This window comes from Zea mays, chromosome 5 (genome assembly GCF_902167145.1).
Source record: "Zea mays cultivar B73 chromosome 5, Zm-B73-REFERENCE-NAM-5.0, whole genome shotgun sequence".
In the NCBI taxonomy this organism is placed as follows: Eukaryota; Viridiplantae; Streptophyta; class Magnoliopsida; order Poales; family Poaceae; genus Zea; species Zea mays.
This window is the reverse complement of record NC_050100.1, coordinates 42,045,573-42,071,056: the sequence shown is the minus strand read 5'-3', so window position 1 is coordinate 42,071,056 and position 25,484 is coordinate 42,045,573. Positions and strand designations below refer to the sequence as shown.

The window sequence follows — 25,484 nt, the reverse complement described above, 5'->3', positions numbered from 1 at the left end:
AGTCATTTTAACTGTATATTATTTGTAGTGCACAAAGACTCCTAACATACACGAGGACTTGAGACAGCTATCTTATGGGACGGTCACTTGCAGAACATTTGGTCGATACGATGTGAATGGCTTTCGTTTTCGTTCAGACCAATTTGAAAAGTCTCGTCCTCGTGCAGCCACACGTAACACTGGAGTTCTGACAAGGGCACTCGATGCACTCGGCAGAGAAACTAATTATTATGGCATCATTCAAAACATCCTAGAGTTTAATTTTGCAGGGAACAAACCTTTGAAATTAGTATTCTTTCTATGTGATTGGTTTGACAGCACTAATGGGATTAGACAAAGTCAATATGGTATAACTGAAGTAAAGCACAAGGAACGTTTGGCCACTTTGTTCTTACTTATTTGTTTATTTTACACTATATATATATGACATGACTTTCTTGTTTTTTGTCATGCAGCCAATGGGAAGACACGTCATTTGACGGTCGAGGTCACCATAGACAGGTTAATCAAGTCTTAGGTAACCTCTGTCGTCTACATAACCCAGGAATTGTCACCGACCCGAAAGGTGTGGTGGTTCCTTGCACTAGCTGGTCGCACTTCGCACTAGCTCCACATGCTACATATGGAACAGCTCAAGGCGCCGTCAAGCACGACTTTTGGGTAATTTTTTCGAACTAACATTTATTAGTTGTTTCAACCTAACATTTATTAGTTGTTTTTGAACTAATTTTATTTTCGATGTTGGACAGAGACGCTATCGTGTGGAACCTGAGGCTCAAGAGCATGCAGACCGAGTATTAGAGAAAAATGCGAAAAAGGTGTGCAGGGATGCATTTTCCAATGCTCGTCTACAGGTTGTGAACGCGTACATGAAGCGCCGAGGTCATTCTATCAACAACTTTCGACAATATTCAGATGTCTACTTGACTGTAGACCAGTACATGGAGGTAAAAATCTAATTTAACAGCTCATTCAGATGTGAATGTAATTTTGAGCTAACGCTTTATATGCAGGTAACTCTTCCATGGATGGAACACCGGACGCAGGCTTACAAGGCTTTGTGTGAGATATGGGCTTCGCCCGAGTGGATTGAGAAGTCAAACAGAAATCAACATAGGCAGCGCCATCAGCAGGACGAGGACGATGATGAGGTCGTAGATAACCATACCTATGGGGCTGATGGACACATTCGGTTGGCTAAGCGAATGGTGAGTATGTAGTATTCTGCTTTACTCAGAAATGAAACAGGATTGAACTCATATATTTGCAGGAGGCTCAAACTGGAGTTGTCCCGAGCCCAATCGATGTTTATAGGAGAGGGCATCGAGCGAAAAACAGTGAAATCTCCGATGAGCTGTGTAGTCAAGCGGCCGTTGAGCGTATGGTTAGTTGTTGTTATGATTAATGTTTTCTTGCCATATAGCTATAAATTACATGTGTGCTGAACCTTCATATTGTATTGCAGGAGACATACGGGCAGGAGATGGTTAAGAAGTATGGAGAAGACTACGATTGGCGAGGAGCGCCTACCATCGACGCTGAGGTTGTGCATTCACTTGGAGGCAAGGCGCATGGACGGTATGAACTTGTGAATTGTTTTCAATAATATTGGAACTACGACCGAATAGCTAATTTTCTTGTTCTTCAAGATATTCTATGTTTACCGGTGTTATCGATTCGACGGAGTTGCGTTCTCGTGGCGGCTCTTCGTAGCAGGCGGGTTGTGGTAGTAGTAGTCGTAGTCGCCGCTCTGTATCTAGCATGGAGGAAGATATGAGGGAGCAGCAAGAAAAGTTTCGTGAAGAGATGCGGCAACAACAAATGGCATTTCTCCAACAGCAATCAGAGTACATGGCTGCTTACAACGCACAGGCGCAACAAGCAATGAACGTGAGTGTCTTATTTATTCTCAACACGCTCGATATTGGTTCTATAACTAATATATTATATTTGCAACAGTCTTGGTTTCCACAGCAGGCACAGCAACAACCATTTGTTTTCCCTCAATTTCAGCCGCCGATGCCTCAGTGGGGATTTGAAAGTCGCCTAGAGGGGGGGGGGGTGAATAGGGCGAAACTGAAATTTACAAATATAAACACAACTACAAGCCGGGTTAGCGTTAGAAATATAAACGAGTCCGCGAGAGAGAGCGCAAAACAAATCGCAAGCAAATGAACAGTGTGACACGCGGATTTGTTTTACCGAGGTTCGGTTCTTGCAAACCTACTCCCCGTTGAGGAGGCCACAAAGGCCGGGTCTCTTTCAACCCTTCCCTCTCTCAAACGATCCCTCGGATCGAGTGAGCTTTCTTTTCTCAATCACTTGGAACACAAAGTTCCTACAAGGATCACCACAAGATTGGTGTCTCTTGCCTCAATTACAAGTGAGTTTGATTGCGATGAAAGAATCAAGAAAGCACGATTGAAAAAGCCAAGCGACAAGAGCGACAAATAGCACACGAATCACTTTCTCTCTCAAGCCACTAATCACTAATGATCTCTTTTCTCAATTGTGAAACTTGGAGAGATGGAGGCTTTGAATGTGTCTTGGAATGGATTGCTAGCTCTTGTATTAAATGTTGAAGGTTGGAATGCTTGGGTATTATGAATGGAGGTGGTTGGGGTTGTATTTATAGCCACCAACCACTTCCTAGCCGTTGCTCCATTCTGCTGAGCGCGGACGGTCCGCGTGCCAGGTCCGGACGGTCCGCCCCTGTAGATCAACGGCTGAAAATGCAACGGTCAGCAGTAACGGCTATATCAACGGCTATATTGCATTTAATGCGTCGTCAGATGTCATATAAAGCCAGTCGCGGACGGTCCGGTCGTGCACCCCGGACGGTCCGCGAGTCCCCTATAATTCATTTCTCCGAACCCGTCACCTTCGGGTTTTTCGGTTTCTTACCTACCGGACGGTCCGCGCCTGAGGCCGGACGGTCCGTGCAAGGGCTCGGACGGTCTTTGCTTTTCCTCCGGACAGTCTGTAGTGGATACTTGTATTTTTGCATTGGTTCTGTCCGAGGGGTATCCCGGTGTTGCGGACGGTCCGCCGCAGGGGCCCAGACGGTCCGCGCTTGGCCTGTTTTTCCAGAAAGCTTCTCCTGTCCGGAATAATCTACGGTATTCCGGACAGTCGATTTAGTATAGTTATAGATGAACCTTTGGCACCTGTAGAACATATAATCTAGAGCAAACTTAGTTAGTCCAACAATTTGTGTTGGGCAATTCAACCACCAAAATTATTTAGGAACTAGGTGTAAGCCTAATTCCCTTTCAATCTCCCCCTTTTTGGTGATTGATGCCAACACAAACCAAAGCAAATATAAAAGTGCATAATTGAACTAGTTTGCATAATGTAAGTGCAAAGGTTGCTCGGAATTGAGCCAATATAAATACTTACAAGATATGCATGGATTGTTTCTTCATTTTTAACATTTTGGACCACGCTTGCACCACATGTTATGTTTTTGCAAATTCTTTTGTAAATCTTTTTCAAAGTTCTTTTGCAAATAGTCAAAGGTAAATGAATAAGATTTTGCAAAGCATTTTCAAGATTTGAAATTTTCTCCCCTTGTTTCAAATGCTTTTCCTTTGACTAACAAAACTCCCCCTAAATGAAATCCTCCTCTTAGTGTTCAAGAGGGTTTTGATATATCATTTTTGAAATACTAATTTTTCCCCCTTTTGAACATAATAGGATACCAATTGATAAAATTCTTGGAAACACGAAGTTTTTGAAATTGGTGGTGGTGGTGCGGTCCTTTTGCTTTGGGCTCTTATTTTCTCCCCCTTTGGCATGAATCGCCAAAAACGGAATCATTAGAGCCCTCGAAGTTATATTCACCCTCTTTGGTCAAAACAAATGAGTGAAGATTATACCAAAGATGGAGTACTTTTGCTCTCTCCCCCAAAGATGGAGAGTGGCTTGGAGCGACGGCGAAGGATGAGTTACGTAGTGGAAGCCTTTGTCTTCGCCGAAGACTCCAATTCCCTTTCAATACACCTATGACTTGGTTTGAAATAGACTTGAAAACACATTAGTCATAGCATATGAAAGAGACATGATCAAAGGTATATAAATGAGCTAAGAGTGCAAGTTAACAAAAGAAATTCCTAGAATCAAGAATATTTAGCTCATGCCTAAGTTTGTTAAAAGTTTGTTCATCAAGAGGCTTGGTAAAGATATCGGCTAATTGATCTTTAGTATTAATGTAAGAAATCTCGATATCTCCCTTTTGTTGGTGATCCCTAAGAAAATGATACCGAATGGCTATGTGCTTAGTGCGGCTATGCTCGACGGGATTATCCGCCATCTTAATTGCACTCTCATTATCACATAGCAAAGGGACTTTGGTTAATTTGTAACCGTAGTCCCGCAGGGTTTGCCTCATCCAAAGCAATTGCGCGCAACAATGGCCTGCGGCAATATACTCGGCTTCGGCGGTGGAAAGAGCGACCGAATTTTGCTTCTTTGAAGCCCAAGACACCAAGGATCTTCCCAAGAACTGGCAAGTCCCCGATGTGCTCTTCCTATTGATTTTGCACCCCGCCCAATCGGCATCCGAATAACCAATTAAGTCAAATGTGGATCCCCTAGGATACCAAAGCCCAAACTTAGGAGTATAAGCCAAATATCTCAAGATTCGTTTCACGGCCGTAAGGTGAGCTTCCTTAGGGTCGGCTTGGAATCTTGCACACATGCATACGGAAAGCATAATATCCAGTCGAGATGCACATAAATAGAGTAAAGAACCTATCATCGACCGGTATACCTTTTGATCCACGGACTTACCTCCCGTGTCGAGGTCGAGATGCCCATTAGTTCCCATGGGTGTCTTGATAGGCTTGGCATCCTTCATCCCAAACTTGTTGAGAATGTCTTGTGTATACTTCGTTTGGCTAATGAAGGTGCCCTCTTGGAGTTGCTTCACTTGAAATCCTAGAAAATACTTCAACTCCCCCATCACAGACATCTCGAACTTCTGTGTCATGATCCTACTAAACTCTTCACATGTAGACTCGTTAGTAGACCCAAATATAATATCATCAACATAAATTTGGCATACAAACAAGTCATTTTCAAGAGTTTTAGTAAAGAGTGTAGGATCGACTTTTCTGACTTTGAAGCCATTAGCAATAAGGAAATCTCTAAGGCATTCATACCATGCTCTTGGGGCTTGCTTAAGCCCATAAAGCGCCTTAGAGAGCTTATAGACATGATTAGGGTACTCACTGTCTTCAAAGCCGGGAGGTTGCTCAACATAGACCTCTTCTTTGATTGGTCCATTGAGGAAGGCACTTTTCACGTCCATTTGATAAAGCTTAAAGCCATGGTAAGTAGCATAGGCTAATAATATTCGAATTGACTCAAGCCTAGCTACGGGTGCATAGGTTTCACCGAAATCCAAACCTTCGACTTGGGAGTATCCCTTGGCCACAAGTCGAGCTTTGTTCCTTGTCACCACACCATGCTCATCTTGCTTGTTGCGGAAGACCCATTTGGTCCCTACAACATTTTGGTTAGGACGTGGAACTAAATGCCATACCTCATTTCTAGTGAAGTTGTTGAGCTCCTCTTGCATCGCCACCACCCAATCCGAATCTTGGAGTGCTTCCTCTACCCTGTGTGGCTCAATAGAGGAAACAAACGAGTAATGTTCACAAAAATGGGCAACACGAGATCGAGTAGTTACCCCCTTATGAATGTCGCCGAGGATGGTGTCGACGGGGTGATCTCGTTGAATTGCTTGATGGACTCTTGGGTGTGGCGGTCTTTGCTCTTCATCCTCCTTGGCTTGATCATTTGCATCTCCCCCTTGATCATTGCCGTCATCTTGAGGTGGCTCATCTCTTTGATCTTCTCCTTCATCAACTTGAGCCTCGTCCTCATTTTGAGTTGGTGGAGATGCTTGCGTGGAGGAGGATGGTTGATCTTGTGTATGTGTAGGCTCTTCGGATTCCTTAGGACACACATCCCCAATGGACATGTTCCTTAGAGCGATGTACGGAGCCTGTTCTTCACCTATCTCATCAAGATCAACTTGCTCTACTTGAGAGCCGTTAGTCTCATCAAACACAACGTCACAAGAAACTTCAACAAGTCCTGAGGACTTGTTAAAGACTCTATATGCCCTTGTGTTTGAGTCATATCCTAGTAAAAAGCCTTCTACAGTTTTAGGAGCAAATTTAGATTTTCTACCTCTTTTAACCAGAATAAAGCATTTGCTACCAAAAACTCTAAAATATGAAATATTGGGCTTTTTACCGGTGAGGAGTTCGTATGATGTCTTCTTGAGGATTCGGTGTAGATATAACCGGTTGATGGCGTAGCAAGCGGTGTTGACCGCCTCGGCCCAAAACCGATCCGGTGTCTTGTACTCATCAAGCATGGTTCTTGCCATGTCCAGTAGAGTTCGATTTTTTCTCTCCACTACACCATTTTGTTGTGGCGTGTAGGGAGAAGAGAACTCATGCTTGATGCCCTCCTCCTCAAGGAAGCCTTCAATTTGAGAGTTCTTGAACTCCGTCCCGTTGTCGCTTCTTATTTTCTTGATCCTTAAGCCGAACTCATTTTGAGCCCGTCTCAAGAATCCCTTTAAGGTCTCTTGGGTTTGAGATTTTTCCTGCAAAAAGAATACCCAAGTGAAGCGAGAATAATCATCCACTATTATAAGACAATACTTACTCCCGCCGATGCTTATGTAAGCAATCGGGCCGAATAGATCCATGTGGAGTAGCTCAAGCGGCCTATCGATCGTCATGATGTTCTTGTATGGATGATGGGTACCAACTTGCTTCCCTGCTTGGCATGCGCTACAAATCCTGTCTTTCTCAAAATGAACATTTGTTAATCCTAAAATGTGTTCTCCCTTTAGAAGCTTGTGAAGATTTTTCATCCCAACATGGGCTAGTCGGCGGTGCCAGAGCCAACCCATGTTAGTCTTAGCAATTAAGCAAGTGTCGAGTTCAGCTCTATCAAAATCTACCAAGTATAGCTGACCCTCTAACACTCCCTTAAATGCTATTGAATCATCACTTCTTCTAAAGACAGTGACACCAATATCAGTAAAAAGACAGTTGTAGCCCATTTGACATAATTGAGATACAGAAAGCAAATTGTAATCTAAAGAATCTACAAGAAAAACATTGGAAATAGAATGGTCAGGAGATATAGCAATTTTACCAAGACCTTTGACCAAACCTTGATTTCCATCCCCGAATGTGATAGCTCGTTGGGGATCTTGGTTTTTCTCGTAGGAGGAGAACATCTTCTTCTCCCCTGTCATGTGGTTTGTGCACCCGCTGTCGAGTATCCAACTTGAGCCCCCGGATGCATAAACCTACAAAACAAGTTTAGTTCTTGACTTTAGGTACCCAAATGGTTTTGGGTCCTTTGGCATTAGACACAAGAACTTTGGGTACCCAAACACAAGTCTTTGAACCCTTGTGCTTGCCCCCAACATATTTGGCAACTACCTTGCCGGATTTGTTAGTCAAAACATAAGATGCATCAAAAGTTTTAAATGAAATATTATGATCATTTGATGCACTAGGAGTTTTCTTTCTAGGCAACTTAGCATGGGTTGGTTGCCTAGAGCTAGATGTCTCACCCTTATACATGAAAGCATGATTAGGGCCAGAGTGAGACTTCCTAGAATGAATTCTCCTAATTTTGCTCTCGGGATAACCGGCAGGGTATAAAATGTAACCCTCGTTATCCTGAGGCATGGGAGCCTTGCCCTTAACAAAGTTAGACAATCTTTTAGGAGGGGCACTAAGTTTGACATTGTCTCCCCTTTGGAAGCCAATGCCATCCTTGATGCCCGGGCGTCTCCCACTATAGAGCATACTTCTAGCAAATTTAAATTTTTCATTTTCTAAGTTATGCTCGGCAATTTTAGCATCTAATTTTGCTATATGATCATTTTGTTGTTTAATTAAAGCCATATGATCATGAATAGCATCAATGTTAACATCTCTACATCTAGTGCAAATAGATACATGCTCAACGATAGATGTAGAGGGTTTGCAAGATTTTAATTCTACAACCTTAGCATGTAACATGTCATTCTTGGTTCTAAGATCGGAAATAGTAGCATTGCAAACATCAAAATCTTTAGCCTTAGCAAGCAATTTTTCATTTTCAATTCTAAGGCTAGCTAGGGAAGCATTTAACTCATCAATCCTAGCAAGTAAATCAACATTATCATCTCTAGGATTTGAAGTTGAAACATTGCAAACATGTGAATCAACCTTAGCATTTAAACTAGCATTTTCACTCCTAAGGTTGTCAATCATCTCACGGCAAGTGCTTAGCTCACTAGATAATTTTTCACATTTTTCTACTTCTAGAGCATAAGCATTTTTAACCTTAACATGTTTCTTGTTTTCTTTAATTAGACAGTTCTCTTGGGAATCCAAAAGGTCATCCTTTTCATGAATAGCACTAATTAATTCATTTAATTTTTCTTTTTGTTCCATGTTAAGATTGGCAAAAAGGGTACGCAAGTTATCCTCCTCATCACTAGCATTTTCATCACTAGAGGTTTCATATTTAGTGGAGGATCTTGATTTTACCTTCTTCCTCTTGCCGTCCTTTGCCATGAGGCACTTGTGGCCTACGTTTGGGAAGAGAAGTCCCTTGGTGACGGCGATGTTGGCGGCGTCCTCGTCGTCGGAGGAGTCGCTTGAGCTTTCGTCGGAATCCCACTCCCGACAAACATGGGCATCGCCGCCCTTCTTCTTGTAGTATCTCTTCTTCTCCTTTCTTCTCCCCTTCTTGTCGTCGCCTCGGTCACTGTCACTAGATATAGGACATTTAGCAATAAAATGACCGGGCTTACCACACTTGTAGCAAACCTTCTTGGAGCGGGACTTGTAGTCTTTCCCTCTCCTTTGCTTGAGGATTTGGCGAAAACTCTTGATGACGAGCGCCATTTCCTCATTGTCGAGCTTGGAGGCGTCTATTGGTTGTCGACTTGGGGTAGACTCCTCCTTTTCTTCCGTCGCCTTGAATGCGACGGGTTGAGCCTCGGATGTAGATGGATCATCAAGCTCGTTGATCTTCCTCGAGCCTTCGATCATGCACTCAAAACTTACAAAATGCCCGATTACTTCCTCGGGGGTCATTTTAGTATATCTAGGATTACCACAAATTAATTGTACTTGAGTAGGGTTAAGGAAAATAAGAGATCTTAGAATAACCTTAACCACCTCATGGTCATCCCACTTTACGCTCCCGAGGTTGCGCACTTGGTTCACCAAGGTCTTGAGCCGGTTGTACATGTGTTGTGGCTCCTCCCCTTTGCGAAGCCGGAACCGACCGAGCTCCCCCTCGATCGTTTCCCGCTTGGTGATCTTGGTGAGCTCGTCTCCCTCGTGCGCGGTTTTGAGCACATCCCAAACCTCCTTGGCACTCTTCAACCCTTGTACTTTGTTATACTCCTCTCTACTTAGAGAGGCGAGGAGTATTGTTGTCGCTTGAGAGTTGAAGTGCTCGATTTGGGCCACCTCATCTTCATCATAATCCTTATCCCCTACCAACGGTACCTGTGCACCAAACTCAACAACATCCCATATACTTTTGTGGAGTGAGGTTAGATGAAATCACATTAAATCACTCCACCTAGCATAATCTTCACCATCAAAAGTTGGTGGTTTGCCTAATGGGACGGAAAGTAGAGGTGCATGTTTAGAAATGCGAGAATAGTGTAGAGGGATCTTACTAAACTTCTTACGCTCTTGGCGTTTAGAAGTTATGGAGGGCGCATCAGAGTCGGAGGTCGATGTTGATGAAGTGTCGGTCTCGTAGTAGACCACTTTCCTCATCCTCTTTTGCTTGTCCCCGCTCCGATGCGGCTTGTGGGAAGAAGATTTTTCCTTCTTCTCTTTCTGGTGAGAAGAAGATTTCTTCTCCTTCCCTTTGTTGGAGGAGCTCTTCTTCTTCTCGCTCCTTTTAGTGCGGGACTCTTCCGATGAAGTGCTCCCGTGGCTTGTAGTGGGCTTTTCGCCGGTCTCCATCTCCTTCTTGGCGTGATCTCCCGACATCACTTCGAGCGGTTAGGCTCTAATGAAGCACCGGGCTTTGATACCAATTGAAAGTCGCCTAGAGGGGGGGTGAATAGGGCGAAACTGAAATTTACAAATATAAACACAACTACAAGCCGGGTTAGCGTTAGAAATATAAACGAGTCCGCGAGAGAGAGCGCAAAACAAATCGCAAGCAAATGAACAGTGTGACACGCGGATTTGTTTTACCGAGGTTCGGTTCTTGCAAACCTACTCCCCGTTGAGGAGGCCACAAAGGCCGGGTCTCTTTCAACCCTTCCCTCTCTCAAACGATCCCTCGGATCGAGTGAGCTTTCTTTTCTCAATCACTTGGAACACAAAGTTCCTACAAGGATCACCACAAGATTGGTGTCTCTTGCCTCAATTACAAGTGAGTTTGATTGCAATGAAAGAATCAAGAAAGCACGATTGAAAAAGCCAAGCGACAAGAGCGACAAATAGCACACGGATCACTTTCTCTCTCAAGCCACTAATCACTAATGATCTCTTTTCTCAATTGTGAAACTTGGAGAGATGGAGGCTTTGAATGTGTCTTGGAATGGATTGCTAGCTCTTGTATTGAATGTTGAAGGTTGGAATGCTTGGGTATTATGAATGGAGGTGGTTGGGGTTGTATTTATAGCCACCAACCACTTCCTAGCCGTTGCTCCATTCTGCTGAGCGCGGACGGTCCGCGTGCCAGGTCCGGACGGTCCGCCCCTGTAGATCAACGGCTGAAAATGCAACGGTCAGCAGTAACGGCTATATCAACGGCTATATTGCATTTAATGCGTCGTCAGATGTCAGATAAAGCCAGTCGCGGACGGTCCGGTCGTGCACCCCGGACGGTCCGCGAGTCCCCTATAATTCATTTCTCCGAACCCGTCACCTTCGGGTTTTTCGGTTTCTTACCTACCGGACGGTCCGCGCCTGAGGCCAGACGGTCCGTGCAAGGGCTCGGACGGTCTTTGCTTTTCCTCCGGACAGTCTGTAGTGGATACTTGTATTTTTGCATTAGTTCTGTCCGAGGGGTATCCCGGTGTTGCGGACGGTCCGCCGCAGGGGCCCGGACGGTCCGCGCTTGGCCTGTTTTTCCAGAAAGCTTCTCCTGTCCGGAATAATCTACGGTATTCCGGACAGTCGATTTAGTATAGTTATAGATGAACCTTTGGCACCTGTAGAACATATAATCTAGAGCAAACTTAGTTAGTCCAACAATTTGTGTTGGGCAATTCAACCACCAAAATTATTTAGGAACTAGGTGTAAGCCTAATTCCCTTTCAGGATTACATGCTCCGCCACCTCCACCTCCACCTTAGGTTATTCAATTTAGTTAAGACTTGTCGTTTGTATCAACCTAATTTCAAATCTTTACTAAACTTGATTTTGTAGGGATCCGGGGTCATGGGCCACAACACGCCACCACCGGTCATACCAGCACCAGGAGGAGCTTATGCAGGGGAGGGAGCTTATGCAGGAGAGGTTAGTTTGAGAAACAATTTGTTTGAATAGTCGTTATACATGTAACCAATGCCGTTATTAATGTCATCTTTTTTTTAGGATCCAAACCCGTTACACGACTTCGTCGACCAGTTATTGGCTTCTGGAGGTAGTGGACACAACTCCAACGACCCCAATGTGTGATTAAGTTAGCTTTGTGCCGCACTGTGTTGTAATGAACTATTTGTGTACTTTATGTTTGTATGGACTATTTGTGGACTTTATATTTGTATGGACTCAAGTTTTATGTTGTGAACTCAAGTATGAATTTTCTGTTATTGTATGGAATTTCTGTTATTGCATGAATTTTGTATGAAATTCTGTTATTTTTCGCTTTTTTCAATTTTTTGCTCTGAAATTAGTAATTTTCGGCGGCCCCCTGGCCGCCGAAAATAGGGATTTTATTTTCGTCATTTTTAATTTCTGGCGGCTGACTGTCTGGCCGCCGAAAATAATCTGTTATTTTCGGCGGCCAGGGAGCCAGCCGCCGGAAATAAGCTATTTTCGGCGGCTAGGCCCTGCCCGCCGAAAATAAAGCCTTATTTTCGGCCAGTTTTTTTGGCAGCCAGAAGCCGCCGAAAATAAACCTTTTGCCGCCGAAAATAGCTTATTTTCGGCGGCAAATGGCTTATTTTCGGCGGCTTCTGGCCGCCGAAAATGACTGTAGCTGTTGTAGTGGTTTAAGGCATCGTCCACATAACGCGCCTCCTTCACCATCATGAGCCCGCTCATGAATTTTCCAAGGATCTCCTCAGGCGTCATCTTGGTGTACCTGGGGTTCTCACGAATAAGATTGACAAGATGAGGGTCAATAACGGTAAATGACCTGAGCATGAGTCGGATGACGTCATGATCCATCCATCTTGTGCTTCCATAGCTTCGGATCTTGTTGACCAGGGTCTTGTGCCTGTTGTAGGTTTATGTTGGCTCTTCTCCCCTGATCATGGTGAATCTCCCCAGCTCGCCTTCCACCAGTTCCATTTTAGTGATCATTGTAGCATCATTTCCTTATGCGAGATCTTGAGGGTGTCCCAGATTTGTTTGGCGTTGTCTAAGCCGCTAACCTTGTTATATTCATCCCTACATAGAGATGCTAGCAAAACAGTAGTGGCTTGGGCATTTTTATAAATTTGTTCATTAATAAGCACAGGATTATCCGTACTATCAAAATGCATATCATTTTCCACAATTTCCCAAATGCTATGATGGAGAGAAAATAGATGACTACGCATTTTATGGCTCCAAAATGAGTAATCCTCTCCATCGAAGTGTGGAGGTTTTCCAAGAGGAATAGAGAGTAAATGGGCATTTGAATTATACCGAATACGGGAATAATCAAAGGAATAGTTTTGATTAACCGTCTTTTTCTTGGACGAGGAGTCATCGTCGTCCCTAAGTGAAGAGGAAGATGCATCGCTGTCGTAGTAGATGATCTTCTTGATGCGCCTCTTCTTCTTCCCGTCCCTCTTCTTGTGACTCGAGCCTGAGTCAGTGGGTTTGTCGTCTCTTGGCTCGTTGAAGATGGACTCTTTTTCCTTGTCATTGACCACCATCCCCTTTCCCTTAGGATCCATCTCTTCGGGCGGTTAGTCCCTTAGATGAAGAGTACGGCTCTGATACCAATTGAGAGCACCTAGAGGGGGGTGAATAGGTGATCCTGTAAAATCAAACATTAAATAGCCACAAACTTGATTATTAAAGCGTTAGTGTGACCAAGTAGCTATGAAGCGAGTTCTTGTGCACAAAACAATCACAGAAAAGCAACACAAGAGACACGCGAATTTTATCCTGTGGTTCGGCCAAGTATCACTTGCCTACTTCCACGTTGTGGCGTCTCAATGGACGAGGGTTGCACTCAACCCCTTTCAAGTGATCCAATGATCGACTTGAATACCACGATCTTTTATCTTTTGAGTATCATTCCCGTTTGCGAGGAATCTCCACAAGTTGGAGCCTCTCGCCCTTACAATATTGATCACAAAGACAACACAAGAGTAAGGATGGGAGAGCAACACACGCAAGACTCAAATCCGCACACACACACGCACACAAGCCAAGACTTGAGCTCGAAACGTAGCACAGTGAGTTCACAACTCAAACGGAGCTCAAATCACTAACACAATCGATCAAATGCGTGGAGGCAGAGTCTGGGAGTCTTAGAATGCTTAGAGAATGCTTGGTGTCCTGCTCCATGCGCCTAGGGGTCCCTTTTATAGCCCCAAGGCAACTAGGAGCCGTTGGACATTGATTTGGTAGGCAATTCTTGCCTTCTGTCGAGTGGTGACCGGACAGCCACTGTAGTAGTCCGGTGCGTGATCACTTTCCATATCGGGTGCAGCCGGCCGTTGGTCCTCAGGAACGGTTGGCGCACTGGACACTTTCCGATGCACACCTGACACTGTCCGGTGCACACCGGACAGTCCGGTGTGCCCAACCGACCGTTGGCGCGGGCCACGTGTCGCACGTTGATCGCACGGCCGACCCTTGGCCGCTGGAGCCGTTGGCTCATCGGACAGTCCGGTGAATTATAGCCACGTCGCCTTTCTCTTTTTCCGAGAGCGCCCAGTTGACGCCGAGCCAGCCTGGGGCACCGGACACTGTCCGGTGCACCACCGGACACTCCGGTGTGCCAGGCCCGAGCTAGTGTTGGCTGTCCTTTGCCAACTTTTCTCCAATTCGAATCTTCTTTTCTTGGCACTGTTTCTAGCACTTAGATAACCATGTTAGTGTACAAAAACAATTCACTAAGTCTAGAAACATACCTTGTTCTTGGTTTCACACTTCTCACTCATTTTGCATATAAGAACTCACTCAATATGTGTTGGACATCTAATCACCAAAATACTTATAGAAATGGCCCAAGGGCACATTTCCCTTTCAGTATCTCCTTCATTAGTTCTTGCCCTTCGGTTCTGGATAAACACTTGAGCAATGGAGAGCAAACTCCGTGCTTGTATAACTCCCCTTCTATTATTACTGTCGGCGTTTCGGACCCGCGAGGACCGTCAACCGACCAGTAAATTTGTTGCTGCATGTCCCTGCCCAGATGGGTTGATGCAAGATGGAACATAAGAGGGAAATGAGGCTTATGTTATCTCGCACCGGGATGCTCATAGTAGGGTTACAAGCGTCGTGAGGGAGCGAGGGCGAGAGCGAGTGAGGGAGAGAGAGAGAGAGAGTCCCTACGCATCTTCCCGTCTGTCCTCGGCGTCCAACGTGTGTCCACGACGTCCAACGTTGCCAGTGTTGCAACGTCTGTCTACGATGTCCAACGTTGCTAGTGTTGCAACGTCTGTCCACGACGTGCCTTAGGAAGGCCCTGGACATCCCCTTTTATAGATGCAAGGAGATGCCCAGCTGTACAAGGGGGTGTAGCTATGTGCTATCGTGGCTGGCGGAGAAGCGCCTCGAGCCCTGTAGACGGGCTAGCGTGGCCGTCAGAGAAGCACCTTGAGCCCTGTAGAAGCACAGCTGTCGGCGCGGCATGGATCCTGCTGACGTTGTCTTGCTTCCGTAGGGGGTTTGAGAGCAACCGACGTCATAGGCGCACGCGGGGAACCATCATTACCTGTTACCGGAGTAACCTTATATGGGACACTGGTCTTGTTCCTTCATAGCCTGAGGCAGCTAGCTAGGAGTAGGGTAATGATGTATCCCCTGTAGCGTAGTCGGTCCGAGGCCCAGGTCGGGCGAGGCGGAGACTTCTCCTGAGGCCGAGGTTGGGCTCGAGCGAGGTTGTGACTCCTCCCAAGGCTGAGGCTGAGGCTGAGGCCGAGGCCTGGGGTCGGGCGAGGCGGAGATCTTCTTCCGAGGCCGAGGCTGAGGCCGAGGCCTAAGGTCGGGCGAGACAGAGCTCCCTATTGTGCCCGAGGCCAAACTCGTGGGAGATCATGACTCCATTTTATCCCGGTGGTTGGCACAGTAGCCGGAGCGGGGCGAACAACGCTGTTTTCCTGTCAGATCGGTCAGTAAAGGGGCGAAGTGACTGCGGTCACTTCGACCTTGCCGACTGAGGCACGCGTGTCAGGATAAGGTGTCAGGCGATCCCCGCATTAAATGCGCATGCGATACGGTCGGCTGGTAAGGCGATTTGGCCAAGGTCGCTGCACGACAAAGTCTGCCTAGGCTAGGCTTCAGGCGAGCCGAGGGTGCGCTCATCGCCTGAGGGGACCCTCGGGCGAGGCGTGAATCTGTCCGGGACTACTGTTCCCGCCCGAGGCCGAGGCTGGGCTCGGATGAGGTCTCGTCCCTCGGTAGATGTGGCCTTGACTTGAACCGCACTTTATCAGCCGTGTATGGTTTGTTCTAAAGATGTTTTTCGGTCGCGTTTAGGAGTATTGGGGGTACCCCTAATTACGGTACCCGACAATTACATATGGTCTTGTCCTTGCTTTCATTCTTTTATTATAAACTTCGTCATCCGAAAGATAGTTGCCCTGGAGGAAGGATACAATCTCAGTCCTCCAATCTTCACTATGTACTGGTGAAATTGTGAGCATCGCTCTTTCCATGAGCTCAACTGAACGTGCTTTTATTGTTTCAAAAAACACTTCCAAAGGTAGCGGGAGCCCCTGTGCCGCCAAGTTGGCCAATAAGTCTGCATGCTCATTTTCACCCCTTGGGATGTTCCCCATAGAGAAACCTTCAAAAGGGGCTTCCAACCTTTGGACTGCATCTAGATATTTTTCAAGCTTCGGGTCTCTTGCCTTGCTGCTTTTGTCCACATGACCCGATATAACCCGTGAATCAGTCTTGAGAATCGCTCTTCTTATACCCATTGCCTTAAGTTTCCGAAGCCCCAAGAGGATTGCTTCGTACTCTGCAATATTATTTGTGTAGCTGAAGTCCAATCTTACTGCAAAACAGGTTCTGACTTTGGATGGTGCAACTAGGACGGCAACTGCCCCTGCACCAAAGGTTCCCCAAGACCCATCACAAAATATTGTCCAAGCTTCGACATCATTTATTCTTTCTTCATCCTGAGCCCCTGGCGTCCAATCAGCAATGAAGTCTGCTAACGCCTGAGATTGAATCGAAGACCTATGTACATAATCAATGGTGAATTCATTGAATTATGCGGCCCATTTTCTGACCCTTCATGTAGCTTCTCTGTTCCTCAGTATGTCCTTCAGGGGTTGTGATGAAGGCACTATTATGTGATATGCTTGGAAGTAGTGTCAAAGCTTTCTGGAGGCCATCAATACAGCATACATTACCTTCTCCAATTCTATGTAATTCTTCTTTGATGGGCTGAGTACTTCGGAGACGAAGTATACCGGTGCTTGCTTTTTTATCTGTCCATCTTTTTTCTCTTGTACAAGTGCCGCACTAACCGCAGCATGGGAAGCAACCACATATAGAAGCAATGGGGTCCCTGATGAAGGTGGGGTTAGAGTTGTTAGGTCTATCAAGTACTGCTTCAGCTCCTCGAAGGCTTTCTGCTGGGCTAGACCCCATTGGAAGACTTCGGATGATTTCAATATTTCAAAGAAAGACAGGTTCCTCTCTGTTGATCTTGAAATGAATCTGTTCAGTGATGCCAGCCTTCCTACTAACCTTTGAGCCCCCTTTTTTGAATTTGGTGGCTCCATCCGAAGGATAGCTTCGATTTTGCTTGGGTTAGCTTCAATACCCTTTGTCGACAAACAACCAAGAAACTTGCCCTTCTTCACTCCAAAGACACATTTTCTGGATTTAACTTAAGGCCAGCTTGCCTGAAATTGGCAAATGTCTCTTGCAAATCATCAACATGGTTCTCTTGTTTTGTGCTTTTTACTATGATGTCATCGACATATGTTAGCACATTTCTACCAATTTGGGAGTGAAGAACTTTGGCAGTCATTCTGCTGAAGCTTCCTCCAGCATTCTTGAGCCCCTCAGGCATCCGGAGATAACAATAGGTGTCACTAGGAGTTATGAAGCTTGTCTTCGGCTCATCGTCCTTTTTCATCTAGATTTGATGATAGCCTGAGTAACAATCCAATAAGCTCATGAGTCCTGAAGTAGCTGCTGCATCCACTAGGGAATCTATTCTTGGCAATGGGAATTCATCCTTCAGACATGCCTAGTTGAGATCTGTAAAATCAATACACATTCTCCATTTTCCATTAGCTTTCTTCACCATGACAGTGTTGGCGAGCCACTCTGGGTATGTTACTTCTCTAATAACTCCGGCACTTAGAAGTCTTTTTACTTCATTTCGTGCACCTTCGGCTTTATCATCGGACATTTTCCGAAGCCTCTGCTTTCTTGGTCTGAAGGATGGGTGCACATTGAGTCAGTGTTCAATGATCTCTCTATTGACACCACAGAGATCATTGGTTGTCCAAGCAAAAACATCTTTGTTGTTAAACAAAAATCTTAGCAAAGTCTTTTCTTGTTCATTAGATAGTTGAGATCCCAGTAGTACTTTTTGCTCGGCTATGTCTTCACACAAGAGCATAGGCTTTGGTTGATCTGTCGAAGTAGCTTTTTCTCTTTTGTGCTTATACTGCTGATAAGCTTCGACTTTATCTATATTATGAATAGCCTTCGGCTCTCCTGGCAGCTTCTTGACTCCCATGTACAGTAATGGGCCCTTGTTCCGAAGGTATCTTCATGCAGAGGTATGCTGGGTGGAGTATTGCTTTGAAAGCATTAAGCGTCCCTCGACCAGTGATTGCATTGTATGGATACTCCATATCAACATATCAAAGACAACTTGCTCTATCCTTGTGTTGTTAACGTATCTGAATGTGACTGGCATTGTTATCTTACCAAGTGTCACAATTTGTCTTCCTCCGAAGCCACAAAGAGGGTGTGTTGCATCATATATCTTGTCATCTGGCTCTTGCATTTGCCTGAAAGCCTTCGCAAAGATGATATCCGCTGCACTGCTTGTGTCCACTAAGACATTGTGGACCGAAAATCCCTTTGATGACACAAGATATGACCATTGCATCGTTGTGAGGATAATCCTTAAGCTGAAGGTCTTCCTGAGAGAAGGTGATTGGAATATGAGACCACTTAGACTTGATGAAGGGTTCTTGCACTCCAACATGATGTACCCTTCTCTGTGCTTCCTTCTTTTGTTTCTTGTTGGCTGGTTCACAACTTGAGCCGCCTGTGATTGGGAACACCAGCTTTGTAGTCGAAGATGCCCCAGCTTGGTTGCTTTGCGAAGCCATCGTCGCAGTTGTGGAAGTGAGTTCACCGGAGGTGGGCGCCAATGTTGGTCACTTGTTCTCAAATGCTATAGATCAAGAACAAGGCAATACAATTGTTAATGATTAAAGACCATCGTCCTTCGAGGCATTATTTCCTTTTGGATATAGTGATCTTCAGACGAAAGTCATGAAGGACATACCTTCATCATTTTTGCATAGAAATATGAATAGTTAAGCAATAGAACATAAAGAAATAAAGATCATAATTATATATCAATAATATATTTGCACTTATATTCTGTAAATATGAGTAAGTATTAATAATATTCATATTACATTAATACCTTCGGCTTGTCAGAAGGTAAGAATGTGAGAACAACACGAGAGTGATTACAATCCAGCGTGAACAGCACAGGGGTATTGTTCGTATATTTATAGGCACGGGGCGCAGCCCGAGTAAAATTACATTCATGCCCTCAAACATTTGTTTACAAGTAATTAAAACTAATAAGGTCTATCTAGTCCTTTTTCCTTCTTTGCTTGGTCTGGACCAAAGCTATTGACCTTCGACATCTTGCACTGTCACCAAAGCTATTGAGCTTCGTTTCTAGGAGCTGAGCCGAGGATGAAGGTAACTTCGGCAAGCTTTTGTATCATTTTGCCGAAGGTGTTTTTGTCCTGAGGACCTTCGGCGGGGAAGAAGACCCCAACAGAACCTTTATACACTTATGTTGTGCAACATACTCAATTTCTTGTTAAACACTTAGCAAACAAGGTAGACATTTAATTGTGTTGTAATTTAATTTACCAAAGTCCATAAAAGGGATAGATGCACATACTGACTATTTGTAGGAGGGAGGTGCCTTTATGAGATGGAGATACTTCAAGAAAATTCCTTTAGGGAATGTTCGGTTTGAGGGAGATTAGAGGGAATTAATTTCTCTCCTATTAAATTTGAATATGAGAGAATTAAATCCCCTCCAATCTCCTTCAAACCACCTCAAACCGAAGAAGCTCTTAGCATTTTCTTATTCCCCACCTCTCTATACCGACATTATATTGAACTACCTTCTACTTAGCTACACCATCTTAGATATTCCCTATGTGCGGTGGAGAGCAAGCGTACAAAATTTGAACTTGTTTTGGCCTCCTGGGTGGGTGGGTGGGTGGGTGTGTGTGTGTGTGTGGGGGGGGGGGGGGGGGGAGCGATCCCGCACAGGGCTCGATCCAACCTCATATTGGATTGGTTGCTCTTATTGATGGTGGATGTGAGTTGACGTGTGGTTTTGTTCATGTTATATTGTCTTAATTATGGCCTCTTAGGATTTGCTCATAAACAGGCCCCTATTGCTTGCATTGCCTTTTTTTGTTTTGGCCAATATGCTCCTACATACAACTATAGACAACGACACTTCTGGAATTTGTTAGAAACAAACATTACCATATTTATGTTGGATGTTGATGTTAGCTTGCTTTTACGCAGGATCGATGTTGACGGTAAAAGTGAGGACCGCCGTACGTCAACAGAGATGCGCAGCCCTGCAGTAGAATACAAGACATGTGATCATCGTATTACTCCCAGCAGCAGCAGGCCGGATCGGACGGGACACAATAAGCTAGAGGAAGTAGCCAAGTCTGACAAGTCTTGAGAGAGCATCGCGTCCATGATTGGTCAAGCATGCATGTCACGGACAATAGATGACCCCGTTTGTATCCACATCATTGTCTAGCTAGCTGTCTGCTGTCCTCTTTCATCTTTGCATCCATCCATTCATCCATCCCCCCACAGTAAGCAAAGCAGGCATGCATCTTCATCAAGATTAACCAACAATTAATCATAGCTACTCATGGAGCTAGCTACTGTGTGTGTGTGCTCGCCCCTTTTCGCTAGCTACACGCCTATAAATTAGAGGCGCGTGTGTGTAGTCTTTGCCTCACCGAGTTCGTCGGTCGTCACCTGATATTTTTTCCGACGGACACACAAGCATATATACATACACGCCGACATAGGGATGATGGCTTCCTCTAGTCCTCAGCGTGCAGCCGGCGCCGCCGTCGCCGGCGTGCTGCTGGTGGCGGCTGCCGCCCTGTGCTCGTGCGGCGCCATGGCGCAGCTGACCGCGGACTACTACGACTGCACATGCCCTGACGCCTACAACATCGTGAAGCAGGTCCTGATCGAGGCGCACAAGTCCGACGTGCGCATCTACGCCAGCCTCACCCGCCTCCACTTCCACGACTGCTTCGTCCAGGTACGGTACGGTACCATGGCCATGCCGCATGCACGCATCAGCAATCAGCTGGTGTATATATATATTAATTAATAACCTGTTGCCGCCGTGCCGCATATCTCTGCTGTATGCATGTCTTCAATTAGGGCTGCGATGGCTCGGTGCTCCTGGACGCCGTTCCGGGGGTGGCCAACTCCACTGAGAAGCTGGCGCCGGCCAACAACAACTCGGCGCGAGGGTTCCCGGTGGTGGACAAAGTGAAGGCGGCGCTGGAGGACGCCTGCCCCGGCGTCGTCTCCTGCGCCGACATCCTCGCCCTCGCCGCAGAGATCTCGGTCGAACTGGTACGTACGGACGGACGGAGTAATATATATACACGTATGTAAGGTCCTACGTACTGCACTATTATATTCATGAAGAGGCCGGGTGACGTAGTTTTCAACATAAGATCGTCGATCGTTGACGTTGATACATATATAATAAACACTTAAATGTGAACAAGGTAAGATCGTCGATCGAATATATAGCACCTTCAGATATAAACGATTTCATATATATAATTGCTCAAACGAATATATCACACTGCTTGTCCACCTAGCTAATAAGCCATGCATATCATGCCAAAATATATGCTACGACGACAAAAACACAGGGCCCCGCATACATGCGCCTAACTTGTTGGTGCACATGCAATGTATGGATCGAATCGATTATTGGTCTAATAATAATACAAATTACATGGCGTGCACACATGCAATGCAGTCCGGAGGACCAAAGTGGGCAGTGCTTCTTGGGAGGCTAGACAGCAAGAAGGCCGACTTCAAGAGCGCGGAGAACCTGCCGTCGCCGTTCGACAACCTGACGGTGCTGGAGCAGAAGTTCGCGGCCGTGGGCCTCCACACCGTGGACCTGGTGGCCCTCTCGGGAGCTCACACGTTCGGGCGGGTCCAGTGCCAGTTCGTCACGGGGCGGCTGTACAACTTCAGCGGCACGAACCGGCCGGACCCCACGCTCAACTCCGGCTACCGGGCGTTCCTGGCCCAGAGGTGCCCCCAGAACGGCAGCCCCTCGGCCCTCAACGACCTGGACCCCACGACGCCGAACCTGTTCGACAACCACTACTACACCAACCTGGAGGTGAACCGGGGCTTCCTCGGCTCGGACCAGGAGCTCAAGTCGGCGCCGCAGGCGCAGGGCGTCACCGCGCCCGTCGTCGACCAGTTCGCCACCAGCCAGGCCGCCTTCTTCAGCAGCTTCGCGCAGTCCATGATCAACATGGGCAACATCCAGCCGCTCACCGACCCGGCCAAGGGAGAGGTCCGCTGCGACTGCCGGGTGGCTAATGATGATTAATCCACGACGACGACGTGTGTAGTTAGAAACGGACGTGAATGCATGTGCATGTGCCCGGCCGGGTCGTTAGTACACCGACAAGCAAGAGTGCACTAGCGCTATGGATCGGACTATATGGTGCACAACTGCACATGCATGCATATAATATCAGGGCCTCGTCGTTTCGAATTGTTTGCTGTCGACTTCAATTAATAGTTTCTCATAAATGTGCAATAAAGAGGAACCCAATTTCTCCTGTTACGTTTTTTTACCCACTCTATCCACCGCCGCAGCCAACAATAATACTCATTGTTGCATGCATGCATGATACTGTCCTCGATCTTTTGGGGGCAAGTGTGCGCCAGCGGCCACAGCCAACCTCCCACTCCCACAGCCTTCCTCCTCTCTTCCCCCGTGGCCCCGTCTCTCTCTCACACAGTCACAGTACTCAGCGCGTCCCATTGAACGTCTGATGCTTCTTTTGGATCCGTCCGATATGAAAAATGCTCAGCGATTGGCCGATTGCCCAGATGTGGATGCGGATAGGAGACGTTATCCGTATCGGGGCCCACCCGGTTATAGGTTTGCTTCCGGACAGGTATCCAGCAGCATGCGGGACGGAAGACAGATAAAAGACTAGCGGCAGGATCCTAAACATCCGAATTATATGATAAATTTAATATTGTAATATAGATATACATAGGATTTCGTGTTAATCTTTAGTCATAGTGTTAGGATATTATTGAATACAAAAGTAATATTTTATATATTTTTTGCATTATTTTCTCTCTACAATGAAAAAATTGAAAAAAAACATCGGAACACACACTACCGGAATTTGGCTCTTTGCCGAGTGCCATATTCTTTGCCGAGTGTTTTATTTCGGGCACTCGGCAAAGAGCTCTTTGCCGAGTGCCACACAAAAACCCTCGGTAAAAGAAAACACTCGGCGAAGAAGCTCTTTGCCGAGTGTTTTATTTTTGACACTCGGCAAAGAGTTTCTTTGCCGAGTGTCTTTTTTTGACACTCGGCAAAGGGCTCTTTGCCGAGTGTCACAAATACAACACTCGGCAAAGAGCTCTTTGCCGAGTGTTTTTTCTCCAACACTAGGCAAAGACAATTTAAAAATCACATTTTAAAGTAGTAAATTAATTCAAATGAAAAAGTTTTCAACTACAAATTTGTATAACTCATCATGATGTATAATTTATATATTGAACATTTCTTCATATGACAAAATAAAAATAAATTTGTTCACAAAACCTATATCTCTCTCGTAGTTTATGAAACTACGAGAGAGACGTATAGAATTTGTGCATATTGTTAGAACCATCATCTGAGATAAACAAATTACCAAACAACCAAAATAAACTTTGTAGATCTTGAGAAGTTATAGAAGTTTATAGTTGACAACTTTTTCATTTGAAGTCATATTGTCAACGAAAACTATGTCTGAATTTTAAAAATTTAAAATTTGAATTTTGAAAACGACTTCGAAAGGAAAAACCACCAACATGAAAGTTATAGGTATTGAAGAGTTATGAAACTTTGTAGTTGACAATGTTTTAGTTTGAAATCATCTTGTTATGCAAAACTATGTTTGAATTTTGAAATTTGAATTTTTCAAACTGTCTCGGATGGAAAAACCACCAAAATAAAAGTTGTAGGTCTTGAAATGTAATGAAACTTTGTAGTTGACAATTTTTTGATTTGAAATCATCTTATCATTGAAAATTTTGTGTGAAGTTTTTAAATTTAAAATTCAAATTTTATAAATGGTCTCGGATGTAGAAACTATTAAAATAAAACTTTTAGATCTTAAAAAGTTATGCAACTTTATAGTTGGTCACATTTTCAAATGAACTCATTTAGTGCCTTAAATAATCAAATTACTCTCGATTTGTTATAGTACATGAGGAATAAAAACGTAGTATAAACATAATTGGTGTAGTAATGTAGTGGTATAGGAGGGTATGCGCGAGAGAGAGGTCGCGAGTTCGAATCTCACCATTTACAAAACATATAAGTTTGATTCAAAATAATAGTGAAAATGATAGGGTAACAGGTAAGGTAGTAGGGTAGGGTTGGAGAGTTGTTCTTAGAATTTAAAAAATGTTTTGCTGTTTTTTTTTAATTTTTTCGATTCTTAATTTGCCGAGTGTTTTTCTTTGCCGAGTGCTTTTTGACACTCGGCAAAGTCTTTGCCGAGTGTCCGAAAAAAAGCACTCCGCAAAGAACCCTTTGCCGATGAAATCTTTGCCGAGTGTTCTTTGTCGAGTGTTACACTCGGCAAAGCCTTTGCCGAGTGTAAAATAGCCTTTGCCGAGTGTCTTAGACACTCGGCAAAGAACGCGATTCCGGTAGTGACATATCTGTATTATATAAATTTTAAAAAAATATTGAACGAATTTGAGATTTACTTTTTATGAATGCTCAATGCTAAAAACAAGAATATAAATTTACATAACAAATTCTAAATCCTATTTGTTCGCAGTCAAAGAAATTAAAGAAAGAAAGAAACAATGCTTAACAAAATTTAACATCCGAATAAGTATCCGGATGCCTAGCGCACACATCTGATTTATTAATTAGAGTTAATAAATTCGTCTAGTTGTTTAGTATTTATCTATATAATTAGTTTTATAATTATGCTATATTTAATCCTTGTCATTAACATTCAAACATTCGATGTATCACAGTCTAAACTTTAGTCAGAGAAACCAGACACCCCCTTAAGTACAAGCTTTTTATGGTGCTAGATCATGGAAGGCTAGCCAGGGTGTGGAGAGCATTCTCCTACCGAGGCTCCTCAAAACATGAAATTGCCAGTTGTTTCTAAGCTTGTTTCAGGTGTCCTAAGGGGCAACGAGATGCAACGTCGTTGAGAACCCTTCATTTGGATGGGCGCACACGCATAAGGACAAAGCTGAGAGCTTCAGCTCCATGATTAAGATGTGTGTCAACAGATCAAGGAAGAATAAAGGGAAAAGAACTTGGAAGCTTGATCAACACGTTTGCAAAAGAAAAGACGGTAATATCCTTAGTTGATCTTAAGTTCACATGTATACGGCTTAGGCCATGACTGCAATTTCATACAAAGTTGTACACTGACTCACTACTATAAATAGAGGTACAATATCATGAAACATAGGCCTTGGAGGAGAGATTTGAGTTGCTCTTCCTTTGAAGCTGTGATTTATTTACCTTTGTATCGTTATCTCAACCCTTGA

The 25,484-nt window shown here is 44.8% G+C and overlaps 1 protein-coding gene across 1 annotated transcript; it reads left to right on the top strand.

Moving 5' to 3' along the window:
• The first annotated feature begins 20,484 nt into the window (after positions 1 to 20,484).
• On the top strand, positions 20,485 to 22,510 carry LOC100216995 (peroxidase 54). Its single transcript, NM_001143372.1, has 3 exons — positions 20,485 to 20,943; positions 21,069 to 21,266; positions 21,685 to 22,510. The coding sequence occupies exons 1-3, from the start codon at positions 20,704 to 20,706 to the stop codon at positions 22,273 to 22,275; spliced, it is 1,029 nt and encodes a 342-aa protein (NP_001136844.1). The 5' UTR covers positions 20,485 to 20,703; the 3' UTR covers positions 22,276 to 22,510.
• The last annotated feature ends 2,974 nt before the right edge of the window (positions 22,511 to 25,484 follow it).